The sequence below is a fragment of the Micromesistius poutassou genome (genome assembly GCF_964030765.1).
Source record: "Micromesistius poutassou genome assembly, chromosome: 9".
In the NCBI taxonomy this organism is placed as follows: domain Eukaryota; kingdom Metazoa; phylum Chordata; class Actinopteri; order Gadiformes; family Gadidae; genus Micromesistius; species Micromesistius poutassou.
The window spans coordinates 18,199,373-18,214,264 of record NC_140279.1 but is presented as its reverse complement, the minus strand read 5'-3'; the positions used below and the strand labels follow the sequence as shown (position 1 = coordinate 18,214,264).

The following is a 14,892-nucleotide window of genomic DNA, read 5'->3' as shown; positions in this document are numbered from 1 at the left end:
ACTAAAGAGTGTCATGACGTACATCATACGAGTTCATCTAACCATTTGCGCTTTTGTTTGTTTGTGGTCCATTACATCACCGCTCACAAAGCATGCCAGGTTTTTATTTCACAACGGCTCAGTCCCGCGTGGGGATGCGTGGAGGGTGTGTCCACCTACCGCCCACGTCTTGCTCAGTCTGAAGATGGGAGCGCTCTGCAGGCCCGAAACCACCGCCATGACCGCGTGCAGGTTGTTCATGTCGCACAGTTTCTGCAGAGAGTTCAGGGACGTGAGGACCGGGGGGGGGGGGAACCGCCCGAAGCCACAGGGACTCGTAAGGCAGGGTAAACAAGAACATGGGGGTGGTGGGTGGGGCGTGTCACTGCGTGTCACACGTCACGTACCTTGGCAGTGCGTATGTACAGACTCAGCACCTCCGCTCTGATCTTCAGCGTTTGTGCGTGGAGAATCTCCCGTACCACCCAGAAGCTGGTCTAGAACACACACACACACACACACACACACACACACACACACACACACACACACACACACACACACACACACACACACACACACACACACACACACACACACACACACACACACACACACACAGCGTGTTAAGTCAGTTAACCTTCACAGACTGTGTAAAAAAAAAAGCAGACAGGGCCATCGATGGGCCCCGTGACACATTCACAATGAAGTCACCCTGTAGTTAATTTCTTCAAAGCACAACAGGACATATGATTGAATCAGGATGGTTCTGGTCTGATTGTTAAAAGGTGGCTAGACTTGAGAGAGAGAGCGACAGAGCGAGAGCGAGAGAGAGCGAGAGCCACCAAAGACTTGAGGCAGAGGATCCAGCAGAGCAGAAAAACAGACTACCAGGAGGAGCAAATCCCATCAGCAGCTCATCGTGTGCGCTTTACAAAAACACAAAATACAGAGGGGGGAAAAAAGAGAGGAAAACCCCAGATCTTGCCAAGTGATTAAAAATACATAAATGTAGGCAGGGATAGGTCAGGCGGACCGTGCTGCTCTCCCTGCATGTATATATGTGTGTGCGTTTATGTTTGTGTATGCGTACAAAGAGTTTGTCTCGTCTAAGGGGATGCCGCTTGTGGGAAAGTGCAGGCAAAGACAGCAGATTCTGATCGCACGCGCACACAGACAAAAAGAAAAATAAATGTATAAACCAACAGATACTCTCCTCTCCCCCACAGGGCTCAGACCTGAGCTTTAAGCGGCTGTCTGTCCGTACATTGCGTTCCGGATAAGACTTGCTTAAACCGTCTAATGCTAGCTGACAGTAAGGTGGCCCATGAACACCAAACGTCACCGTTTCCCTTCCTTTAGCTTTCTCTTTCCCTCCCATCTCCTTCAGAGCTGAACGGAGTAGGTGTCATTTTCAGCCGTGTCATTTTCTTCCGAAATCTGTGTTTGTGTCTCCGTGTGTGTGTGCGTGTGCGTGCGCGTGTGAGCGCGTGTGTCTGTCAGTGAGTGCTTTGGTTCTCAGACACCTTGAAGACCCATTCTTCACTTCACACTCACTCCCATTTAATCTCAGAGGCAAACACACACATGGTGATACGGAGCCAGATGTGTCTCATATTCCTCATCTAGCTGTTGAAAAAAAAAATGATGTGTTCACGGGGAACGTATGAGGTGAACGTGGACGAGGGAGGGACACGGAGACAAACGAGAAACAGGTGAAACGTGTCTTCTCTCGTCGTATTACGTGTCTGTAAAAGGGGCCCTCCAGGGGCCCTCTTTCACCACAAAGACGGAGCGGATAGAGATACCAACGCTGATGGCCGTGCCTTTCATCTGCTCTGCTGCACGGCCAACGCAGTCTCACTCAGAGTTCGTCAAAAAAGTCGACGCTTGGTCAGGGGTTTTTGGCGTTAACTGCTGACGCAAAGGGTGTCCTTGTGCGTCTTCATTCGACGCAGGGGGTCATCAACTCAATGTAATGCCTCCACGGCGATAAGTGTTAAGTGCGTAACTCTTACCCTAACACTAACCACTACTACCCTAACCACTACTACCCTAACCCTAACTACTACTACTACCCTAACCACTACTACCCTTACCACTACTACCCTAACCCTAACCACTACTACCCTAACCCTAACCACTACTACCCTAACCACTACTACCCTAACCCTAACTACTACTACCCTAACCACTACTACCCTAACCCTAACCACTACTACCCTAACCCTAACCACTACTACCCTAACCACTACTACCCTAACCCTAACTACTACTACCCTAACCACTACTACCCTAACCCTAACCACTACTACCCTAACCACTACTACCCTAACCCTAACCACTACTACCCTAACCACTACTACCCTAACCCTAACCACTACTACCCTAACCCTAACCACTACTACCCTAACCCTAACCACTACTACCCTTACCACTACTACCCTAACCCTAACCACTACTACCCTAACCACTACTACCCTAACCCTAACCACTACTACCCTTACCACTACTACCCTAACCCTAACCACTACTACCCTAACCACTACTACCCTAACCCTAAAAGGTGGTACTTGCCCCTACCATCCTACGGAAAAAAAAAGATTTGCGGGAGCGCTTTCCCCGGGCGTCAGATATCGCCGTGGAGGGATTACAAAGCCCCCTGCGTCGAATGAAGACCCACAAGGACACGTTTGGCGTCAGCAGTTGACGCCGAAACCCCTGGCGTCGATTTTTGACGAACTCAAGAATGAGAATGTGCTGGCACGGCAGACAACGGTGCAGCCAAGGGGCTTTCGAAACACTGCTCTCTTCCCACCGAGCATTAACTGCAGCGCGGACCTCTCCAACCCGGCAGGACACGCGGACATTTGATACCCCGCAGTGGTCCGGCTTCTTATTAGGGCTAACCCGATGTGGTTTGAGTATATTGTTGATAGACGGACGACTTGGATTTGATGTAGTGGAGCGTCGCAGAGCACGTTATCCGGTCCATCTTGGCATGCGTGGCTGAACACAGACGAAATGAAGTCTCCGACGCAAAGAAAAAAAACGGCCCGCCAAGTCCGCCGTGGTCGCAGTGCGCCTGCGTGTTCAGGGATCAAGATGGATGGAAATGAACCGTGAACTTTTGGCTAAGTCGTCTGGGAGTCCCTGTGGTTACACATCGTCTAAACATCCTTAAAATGATGATATCTCAGCCTTAAAAGCCTGCTCAATGGTGAGAACCCCCTCAATAGGAGGAATGGCCAGGCTCTGGCCCATAGCTGGGGTCCAGACAGTTTCATGGCCAGGTAGAGCAGGTGGGGCGGAACAGAACGACAATAAAAACAAAAGAGTTTTGAGCAAGGTAATACACCTGCCCTGCTTCAAGGAGGTGCAGGGGGCGTGGGAGGCACACTTTTGTGTTCAGTTTGTGTCCGAGTGACTCGTTTGTGTGGCTTGGGAGATGGAGAGGTCATTAAGAAATTCAAACCGTCCTCCTCGAACAACCCAGACTCAATTCTAGCAGAAAGAAGATGAGATGGTTCCTGTCCATTTCCTCCGGTGTCATGTTCCATTTTCCAATTCTCTGTTCCAGTTTAGGGGGCTATTGCCCAAAGGTCATCAACAAAACCAGGGAATCAATGTCCTGCCTAAGACACATTGAGGACAACATTGAGTCACAGCTGAGTCCAAGCGTTTTACATTTAGCAGACGCTTTTATCCACAGCAACTTACAATAAGTACATTTGTCATAAGAAATGAAACAATATATCGCTGTCAGTAAGGTAAAGATGTTCATAGAGCCAAGTGCAAGTACTGACAATCGCCAGGCCAACCCCATTCCCCGTATACAGCATTGATAGCTAGCTACTGCAGATGCAACACAATGAAGTACTATGAATAAATACAACATACATTAAGTGCGTTCATTAAGTGCGTACATTAAGCTTTTAGAGTTGGTCACCTCTAGAAATGCTCAGTTTGGTTTCATCGACCCTCACATTGTCTACCTCTTTGAACTCAGTCCTATGCTGCCTATTGTCGACCTTAGTATTACTAATACCACAATGTGAATTCATGTACAGGTGTAGAATGCATCATACCAAAATCCCATACTCCCTACAGGATTGTAGAAAAACAATATTAAAGACTCGCTAACTCGTTATTAATGAAGAATGTGCAAGGCTACCCGAAAAGTGATATGTTCGGTCAATTATGCTCCTGTCTCCTGAAAAAAAATAAAAAAAAATAAAAAAAAATAAAAAAATGACAGATGGACTGATGAAATGCCGGAGAATTCTTCTGTCGTCTTGGTGCCTGCTAAACCGACTTGCCAGTTCTCTTCTGCGCCGTTAGGTTTCAGGATGCGTTGCCATCAGAACTCCAAAGAGACGGACGAGGAATCGGCCCCGACTCGTGCTTAGCAGCCGGCCTGGAGCCCTCACTCGTCAAACGTCCCAAGTCCCATTATTCAAAAACGGCTCATTTTCCTTGGCCCATAACAGTCCAAATGTGTGTAGCTAACATCTTGAATCGCCGTTTGGGATCTGCTATACATGGCGACGCGCGGGGAAAGTTTCCACAGCCACACATTCTTGCTAAATCATCTGATATTTATACTGGAGGGCGGCGAGGCTGGTCTTTTAAAGAAGGCCTGGAAAAAATACAACTGGACTCGGACGAAAGGGTACCGTGCACATGACATCATGCCCTGGAGCTCGCCGCTCACAACGTGGAGGGGGCACCCAGAGAACATGCTGTCACACACACACACACACTTAAACTAACACACGTATACACACTTACACTAACACACGCACACACTTAAACTAACACACACATACAAACACACTTAAACTAACAGTGTTAGTTTAAGTGTGTGTGTGTTAGTCTAACACACACACTTAAACTAACACACACACACACACACACACACACACACACACACACACACACACACACACACACACACACACACACACACACACACACACACACACACACACACACACACACACACACACACACTTTAACAACTACAAGTTGAACCACACTCCCACCATCTATCAGACACCAGGAGGTCAGCCCAGGACGGTTTGTGGTTTTGCGTCGATTTCCTCGCCTGTGGTGTCTCTGTGACTGACGGAGAGCGTCGGCGGCAGGTTACCGGGGGGGGGGGGGGGGGGGTTGGAAGCCAAGACGCCCGACGCATCGGGCTCCCAGTGGGAACCCCATCTGAGCACGGCCGCCGCCGCCGCCGCCGCCGCCAAGTCCTTACAACACACAGATTCTCCGAGCGCTCGGTGATGATTTGGTACTTCGGGGTTAGGGGGGGTTGATGGGGAGATGATGGAAATACAATACGCGGTCTTTTTTCCGACGGGCTGTGCCAAGTGCTGCACATTTTACAACATCCCCACACGGAAGTCTCCCTGAGCCCCTCCTTACGGGAAAGACCCCCGTTTACAGGTCACCATATTAAGTGCAGGGCAGAGGGCCGGTGCATCATATGCATGGCGAGCGGACCTCACGTGGCCTCATTAGGGGTGTGCGTGTGTGCGTGCGTGCGTGTGTGCGTGCGTGCGTGCGTGCGTGTCCCTCTCACCTGGTTGAACCGGCGGGTGAAGGCTACAGCGTTGGGCGCAGAGCTGTGCTTCTCCTTCTTATTCCAGCCGCAGCTCGACAGCTCCTGCAAACAGGGAGACGTTTTTGGTAACGCAGCCAAAATATCGGAGAACTGACATAGTGCGGAATTCTCTTAAAAACAAATTGGCAGATCACTTTTTATTGCCCGGCTTATGATTTATTGCCATTGACGATAAGATAAATAACGCAGCCATGTCGGAATTCAAGTGGTTTCAGAGATTACATACTTTCCCACAAAAAGATGCATTCCTACTAGGCATTCCCAGTTTTAAGTATTGTATTTTAATTGGCATAAATGGACATAATAATCACTATGGTTTGGTAAGCCAGCAAGCGGACTACAAAATCGTTGCATGCAATGCCTAACAAAATGAGTAATAAATATGATTCATTAAATGCCATCTGGTGTATACTTTTCTCCATAGAGTGCATTCAGTCTCGGCATGGGGCTCCCCGGTGGGAGATGCTTCTAGAAAAGGTTTGAGGAGATCCTGATAATAGCTGGATAATAGTAGGACAGCAAATATTTGGCACAAGAGACTCCCATCAAATTAAATGAATAATAGCGAGGTGACGCAGACAAGGCCGCTTTGTTCCTCCTTCCTTTGGACAATACAAATCAAATCTGCCAAAAGCCCGAGAGCTATGAGAGGTGCTGCTCTCAAACATGGAGGAGCACAGCCCCCTTTGACGAAACGATCCTCAGCAACAAGAAAACATGTGCAATACGTGATTAGTTTGAGCAACTACGGGAATGGTGATCATTGTTATTCTGCAGGGCTGAAAATCAATCGGGTTGAAGGTGAAAAGGAGCCGGAGTATGGCGGGCTAAGCCATGAAAAACAAGGCAACAAAAAAAAAAAAAAGACACTGAACAGATGATCCATCAAGAGAAAGTCTGCTTTAACAACCCACCTCGAGTACCACAGAAACACCCAGGGTATTACGGGGGTTAGCCTCGCTATTCAAACAAACCAAAAAACGGAAAACACTACTCTATCAAATAAGGAGAACTACTACCGCCACGCTTTGAGTGATTCCTGAGAACTGTTACTCAAGTGATTCCTGAGAATTGTTACTCAAGTGATTCCTGAGAATTGTTACTCAAGTGATTCCTGAGAATTGTTACTCAAGTGATTCCTGAGAATTGTTACTCAAGTGATTCCTGAGAACTGTTACTCAAGTGATTCCTGAGAACTGCTTGCAGACGTGCAAGGCCACAAATCCCACGTATGTTTCACGGACATGAATGGCTGTTTAACACGCTACGCTGGGACGGCTCTGCGCCGGTGGGTCTCGGGGGCCAGACAGAGACGGAGACAGAGACGGAGACCACACAGAACTTGCGAGGGAACCCGGACCCTCCCTTGGACCCGGCGGGGCCCGTCCAGGCCAGGGACATTGACGTAACAGTAGGAAAAACGTTGTGCAAGCCCTCCCTCGCACAGCCTGCCTGCCAGGCCGGCCGACCGGCCGACCGGCCGACGTCTGTGAAATGACGAGTTAGTTAGGCTGCAGCGCGCTCCCCACAGCACAATACCCGCTCTGGGACCCTCGGTCTGAGCCAGACACCCTCCACCAGCTGCTCATAAGACCACAATAAGAGGAGCGGTCCCATGCGGAAATAGTTAATTCTCTCTCTCTCTGTGTGTGTGTGTGTGTGTGTGTGTGTGTGTGTGTGTGTGTGTGTGTGTGTGTGTGTGTGTGTGTGTGTGTGTGTGTGTGTGTGTGTGTGTGTGTGTGTGTGTGTGTGTGTGTGTGGACTGCGACTAACGCGCGCCGTTAGGGCAAAAGGAAGTTGCACATCAAACACAGATGTTGGAGGCTGACTTCAGAGGGCTGGTGAGCGAGATGCCTCTCTCTGGATGAGGACAGGGCGGGAACGGAGGGAGGAAGAAGAAAAAGAAGAAGAAGATAAAATGGGGCATTTTTGGGGGGGGGAGCCTTTGGCCTGTCTAGCTGCATCCGTGGGAGGTACGGTGCCCTGGTACCAGGGCACACGAGATGGAATAAAAGAAACCCGGGCCGCCAGTAACGACGTCCTGAGAGGAACTCCCTCCGGCCGGGCAGACCTCAACGCTCCTTAAGAACGTCTTGTTTACGTGACGTCAGCCCCGCCTGAAATAGATGCATACATCTACCCCCTCCTTCCCCTGTCCACACCGCCCAAAACCCAACCTCCCTCCCACACTGCCCCCACTGGACACCCCCCGTCCCACTGAGGGTGGCCCATGTTGTTCATGCGTGTGTGTGTACGCGGGCGTCTCACGTACACACGCGAGACGTTCCGACCACTACCTGACCACCTACAGTCACACACTGCTCTCCGTGTCACGTCTTACACCCCCCCCCCCCCCCTGCCAACGTCAACAAGGCCTGACTCTCCAGACCGCCGCAGCTTGGCCAATCGAACGCGTCGCTAAAGGACACGTTCCGCCCCTCACCAGAGCCACCCGGCGATCCCGTCTATTTATTTATTTTTCCACGCATATTCTCCTGAGCCTCGGAGGGCATGACCAAGACACGCTTTATTTAGACAGTCCTCTACTGTAACGTTACCCACATCTTAAAGGCTGTCAGTGACCGTTAGGGGCGTAACGATACACAAAAGACACGATTCGGTACGTACCTCGGCTTTTTAAGTCACGGTTCGGTGTGTTTTTTTTCTCTTCGGTACAGCAGGGTCAAAATTGTACTTTTATTAAACAATTTCTTTTTGGATTTGATTTGATTTTGATTTATGAAATTGTATCAAACAAATGCCTTACACGCATGAAAAGACATCAAATACAATTGAGGATAAAAACACAATAAAGTCCAGGACTTATTTCCATTGTGTACAAATATGCGTATGGTTACACCCCTAGTAACCGTTCATTAACCTATGCAGTACGTGGTGTCTGATTGATATTCTAAAAAGAGGCATTGGGGGGGGGGGGACGGCACAGAGCGTGAGCCGTACACGAGGTGACGAGGGAACCCCCTGCTGCTTTTCTCATCACAGAGATATTCTACTGAAGGGAAACTAATTCCTGCAAGTGGATTAAGCTTTCAGAAGAGCATTTTAAAAATCACACGCTTACAGTTCACCGCCTCAAGCCACACGATTGGTCGAAGGACACGAAGAATATGAACAGAAAGACGGTGAAACGCCCCCGTTCACCCAGACTTGAGCTCGTCCGCCGGCAGACTTTAGAAAGGACGCTACGGTCTGATTTGTGAGACGATACATGACCTAGATTAACACTCCATCATTGGGTAGGTACAAGACTTAGCAGTACTTGTTTTTACTTCAACACTGCCTCTGCAGACAATCACTGGACACTTATCGTCCATAAAATGTAGTTTAATACCCTAGCGGGATCATTAGATATTTATACAATGATTCAATTTATTGTCTGTTACTTAATTGTTTCCCGAACATGATATGACCCAAAGCTTCGAGAGTGGACTATTAAAGTGTTGCCAGGCAAAACAACCGCGAGTGGTTGCTGTTAGTGTGATAAAACATCAGTGGGCTGATCCAGCCTGGGCAAAGTCCCAGAGAAGTTTTTTCAATTTATTTCCTTTAACTTTAAAGTTTAATTTCACACTGGAGGCACTAAAGAACGCAGGCCCACAAAAAGGCTGTACCCCACGAGACCAGACACATGCTGTCACACACGACACACCGCCTGAGCACAACAGGGCTGCTAGAATAAGGGCCAATTTACACCAGAGCCGTTTCAGACGTTTTTCAGTCGGCCGTCAGTCGGCCGTCAGACATCGGCCGTCAGCCGTCGCCGGTGTGAATCAGTGCACTGATTCACACCGGCAGCGTTCTACCCCCGTCTCACGGCCGACCAAAGCTTAACTTTACGCTTCACTTCTATTCTCAAGCGTTTCTGAAGCGTCTCGGTGATGACGTGTGGGCCTATTATCTGATGAACCTTGAAAATACAGCAAAATAAACGGCGGCGGTGTGAACTGATGACGCCTACGCTACGCTCACGTCTCTCTCTCGCCTGCGGTGTCAATTCCCAGTAAGGCTACTTTATTGACACGTTGTGTGTCAATTGCTGGCTTTACGTTTACATGAGTGCGAGTGTGAGTGTGTGTGTGAGAAATGGAAAATCTGCCCAATGCCGTGTGTGCCCCGATTTTATACTTCAGGTTTATGTGCTCCTCTGAGCAAAGACCGCCGGCATTATGACACACAGAGCTACAGTCCAGTCCCAGTCAACTTCAGCCCTAAGGAAGGACAACTCCATAATAAATAGGGGTGTAACGATACACAAAAGTCACGATTCGGTACGTTCCTCGGTTTTTAAGTCATGCTTCGGTATGTTTTCTTTTTTTTGGATTTTGATTTGATTTAGTAAATTGTATCAAACAAATGCCTTACACAAATGAAAAAGACATCAAATACAAAGTCTAGGACTTATTTCCATTGTGGAAATAAGTCAACACAAATCCTCTGGACAAGACAAAACAGTCACAGAGTGTGTGATAATCAATAAAAACAGTTTTTTTTTTCTCGTAACGTACCGAAATGAAACGTGCATCAAACCGTTAGACCCGTACCGAAAGATTTCAGTACGAATACGCGCGTTGTTACACACCTAATAATAAACGTGAGCTTTAAGTCATTCAAGACTGTTGAATGTTGAAGCCCAAAAGCAGACAACACAGATTGTGTTGAGTGTAGCAGCATGACCTAACCTAATGAAGCCCGGTGCGTTTCATACCCGCATGGCAGGACGTGCGCGTCGACCACACGTCAACGCCGTAAAGGAAACATTGACACAACCTTTAACACGCGATACCCGTTGTTCACGTACAACAAGATGACGGCTCTTTAAAAAAATGCGTTGTTAAACTGAAGACCAGCGTGTAGGCCCCGCAGCATCTGTGAAGCCTTCCCACTGACCTTGGTCAGCTGCTCGGGTCAGAATGGGTATGTATGAGTGAGTGAGTATTTCTGACTGTTCCTTTCAGTGATCAAACGAAGATGTTGTTTAGAAGTCGTTTTAGAGCTTCGAGGAACAAGCATATTTCTCAATGGAACATAAAAGCTAAACAGCCAAGCGTTTAACTACAAAGGCGAGACCTGCTAGGCTTGTGCCTGCAAGACATACTTTGTGTTTTATGTCTCTGGCTGTTTTCAGGGCTGTTTTCATGACTTTAGCCTGAAAAACAAAAGGGGTACACAATCCTTTTCCTTCACATCTATTTACTTCTTCCTCTCCATCGCTCAGAAAAGACATATACACCAAAAGCCAAGAGAAAAAGCCTCATTTACAAATGACTCCAAAACTAGACTGAGAAAGACCAGTTTGGTCCGATTTCATTTTAAAATCAAATCGCGGTACCACCGCTACTCAATTCATATGACCCTCACGCTGTAGAGGGGGGGGGGGGGGGGGGGGGGGGGGGGGTCGCTGGGGTCAGATAAGTGTAGTATAGTTAGAAAACATTCAGCCTAACTTGCCACGTTATCAGCAGGAAATACAGTCAGGGGATCAGTCTGACCTTACAATAAACCACGGGGGTGAATAAAGGAGCATTATGCAAAGCGTCTGTGTTCTCCATCACCGCGTGGGGGGTGGACGGGACGGGACAGATCTACCGCTGGAGTCTTCCAGCTGTCTCGCCAGACTGCTGGAGGCAGGATGGGATGAAACGTGTCAAACGTTTTCTGTTTAACAGATTAGTATCTCCCACGCCCACGCCTCTTCCTGGTCCCACACTCTTGAGAGAAACACTGTGGGGAGCCTGTAATGTCTTTGGCTCAGAAGGACACCACCAGCTCCCCTTCGCTTCCCACCACTGGACATGAGGCAGAGTAATGTTACTTGCATAACACTACGATGTAGCCCAAAAGTCTGAACTTCTACGGTCAGCAGCTGTGGACTATGCGACATGTGTGTAGGGGCAGGGTTACCTATATGGACGATCCGACCCGACCCCCTGAATACACGGGAAGGGGATGTTTTAGAGGACATGTCTGGGTGATCCAACCTTCACCAGAACAGCGAGCATTTGTGTGCTCTGTATTCCCATTGTTTTATGTTTCTTGCATTCGCACACGCAAGCTCAATTCTCTATTCTCGTCTCTGTTGATACAATGATGTTACTGAACCAAATTATATTGGTTATGAATGTTTTAGTGAAGCCAGGGACGGACGGTTACGACAGTTTCATCACCCAGACCGGTTCCATCCTTTCAAAAGGTTTTGCTCCTCATGAAAAAGCTCCATCATTGGCATAGAGACAGCCAGAACTGGTCCCTCATGCAGCCAGGTAGACTACTGTACACATTCCCAACTCCTACGCCATCTGCCTCGTATCAGTGCACACAGGGGGATTTTTCATTGATTCTCAGCACCAACGCACATACACGCACACACACGCACACGCACACACACATAAATGGTTATGATGTGCTTATGGAGACAAGACAGACACTTTTTACCACATCAGCCACAGGGCCAACTCACAAACTGGTTTACACTTATTAGATCTTACAGGTAAACAGAGTCATTGTGTTGTACATTGCAACAACATATCAACAAAACACTAAAAAGAACCACAGAAGATTAAAAAAAGCAGCTGCAGCTGGCAACTATCATGGAAAAAAAACATTTTAATTATTTCTTGGCTGACATTGACAAACAGGTTTGGACACAAGCAGTAGTGTGAGGGCATTGTTGCAGTCAACGAAACTATCTATTTCAACTACAGTTAACCCCAGACAAAAAACTTGTTGGAAAATGACTGTTGTATGGCTCTCGATCATGCAAGTCATCTTAATATTTCAGATGTAATCTCGTCGAGACTGCCTGGGGGGGTGTTTGGCCCACACAATACTTTGATGTGTTGTGGTGGCATATGGCGCCAGGCATATGGCGCAGATCCATATTTTAGGACCTGACATCAAAACATTACGTAATGGAAATCTATTTTTTTTTTTTAAACAAACTGAAATCAATGGAAAAGTCAGGGATCAGTCTGTACAAAAACATCACTGTATCTTCAGTGCTATCACGTCACTAGCAACTCCATGTAAACAAATCTATTGCAAAGACATAGCATATTCTTTGGGACAAATACCCTGTCACACAGAATGACACAATGATTTGTGAAGGACTCCGTCACGCAGGTCATGCCTCAACCGCTTTAATAGATCTATCCATCTAGCCATCTGTCCATGCATCCATCCATCCATCCATCCATGCACCCGTTTTCCCTTCCTTTGCCTAGGCCTGTACTGCCTGGGCCCCACTGATGGAATCCCCAGAACGTTGTGTGCCAGGTCAGTTAAGTCTTTGTGAACACCCCGGAGACAAACCCTTGTCCGTCTCTGGGCCGGTGTCCTGAGCACACAGAAGAACCCTTCTGCACAAGCCTTTGTCACCAGCACCCCTTAAATCGGACGCACGTACGCACAAAAGATCTCCTTCAAAAAAAAAAAAAAACTTTCCACATGGAGTCTCCCTCCCCAACGCCCTCTTGTGTCTCTGCTATTTTATATTTCCAGGAACTTGAAGATGCCTCGGGGCCGTCTCCTGAAGAAACGTCTTTAAATGATTGGAAATTGGAAATTCCAGTCCATGTAAGTTTGACGGGACATGAAAATGACCTCACTGGGTTAATAGATTGGAACAGATTCCAGTGAGATGCCAACGCTTTGTAGGGGCCTGATGTAGATAACGTTTCAGCAGACGGTTGAACCACTTCTTCATTTGATCTTTGTTCTTTGTTTAAAACGTACCGTAATGCGTTTAATGCGGCAAAGCTCTGCCTCCTACTACTACTACTTAGCTACTTATAGCGAATGAACAGTCCAAAAATGTGAAAAACCTTTGAGCGTCCATTGACGAAAGACTGTACTGTACAACTTCCATAGAAGTAAGCTCTCCAACCGTGATTCTCTGCAGATTCACTTCATTCCTCCCCTCGGGTTGATGCTCTCGTTCCAGCTCAAAGGGCCGACAATCAATTTAACGTAGCACCACTTTCAGCCAAAAGCACTTTTCTTGGTTGAAAAAGTTCAGGTTTCAAAGGAAGCCGCTTCGCCATTGAACAGACACAGCCCTGGTGAAAGCTTTTAGGAGAACATAGTCCCCCCCCCCCCGTGCTTTTTTCCATTTCTAAAGACAAAACAAGCTCATTTAGAACACTAATAAAATCAAAAAGCTTCCTGTACTGCAGCTCAGTGTGGACTGGGTTGAATGTGGTTGGGTTTCCATTTGGCTGACGGTAGCCAGTGGACCGCGGTCTGCAGTCGCAGTCGCCAGTACCAGGCTGTACGACACTGTACGTCGGGTCGAGACCACGACAGGAAAGCCTTGTGTCATGTAGGCTGCCTGTGAGTCCGGCCACATCTGCACGTCATCGTTTACACTGGCTCCAATTGCTTACCCATGGTAGTGTAGTGTAGTGGCGGGGGAGTAAAAATGGCGCCGTATATTATCAATAAAGTAGGAGTGACGCGTGGCTGGGGGGAGAAAAAGGCGATACTAATGGCCATCCTAAATATCGTTCAAAAGTAGACTTTCGACTGTGGCAGGGGAGCACACACACACACACACACACACACACACACACACACACACACACACACACACACACACACACACACACACACACACACACACACACACACACACACACACACACACACACACACACACACACACACACACACCCCTTACCTCTGGCTGGATGGCTATGAACACCGGGGCATCCATGAGTGTAATCTGGCCCTGGGGGACACAGAACAAGAGACAGAACAGCTGTGAGGGGGCCACGGCACTCCGGTCCGATCAGACGTTGCTCCTAACTGGACTGGAAGCTTCCAGAGACATCGTGAGGCAATTAATCTGGCACAGGTCAACAAGAGCAAAACCATCACGTTATACTGCACAGGTCAACGGAAGGGAAGGAAAAAAGCCTGTTATTATATACTCCCGACTGCGCATAGACTATTAAAAATACATTAGCCGTTAGGCGTTTAGTTGTTTTTTTTCTACAATGTATTTGGTTGTACGTGTTGTATGTAAAAGCGAGTTAGCAAGTGTTTGCGTAGTCCGAAAAGTTAATTTTGTCTGGTGGAGAAGTAGACACTGCCACATACTTGGGTTCAGTACATTATGTGGCAGGGGGCCCCTTGCTGTTCGGGAAGGGGCCCCCTGACACAGTCCTAACCTCACCTACAGGGGATTTGTTTTTAACCAAGCGCTGGGAGAAGACCAGTGACATGTTATATTTCCAGGTTACATTTAGATTTTTTTAATCCGT

The 14,892-nt window shown here is 47.9% G+C and overlaps 1 protein-coding gene across 1 annotated transcript in view; it reads right to left on the bottom strand.

Moving 5' to 3' along the window:
• ralgps2 (Ral GEF with PH domain and SH3 binding motif 2) overlaps positions 1 to 14,892 on the bottom strand; it is a gene marked incomplete at its 3' end in the record, with an annotated part of 44,428 nt that overhangs the window by 3,457 nt on the left and 26,079 nt on the right. Inside the window, exons 5-8 of the mRNA XM_084472958.1 lie at positions 14,307 to 14,357; positions 5,570 to 5,653; positions 387 to 476; positions 160 to 252 (exon numbers count right to left, since the gene is read on the bottom strand). Coding sequence (XP_084329084.1) covers positions 160 to 252; positions 387 to 476; positions 5,570 to 5,653; positions 14,307 to 14,357 — 318 coding nt within the window. The remainder of the gene's footprint in view (positions 1 to 159; positions 253 to 386; positions 477 to 5,569; positions 5,654 to 14,306; positions 14,358 to 14,892) is intronic.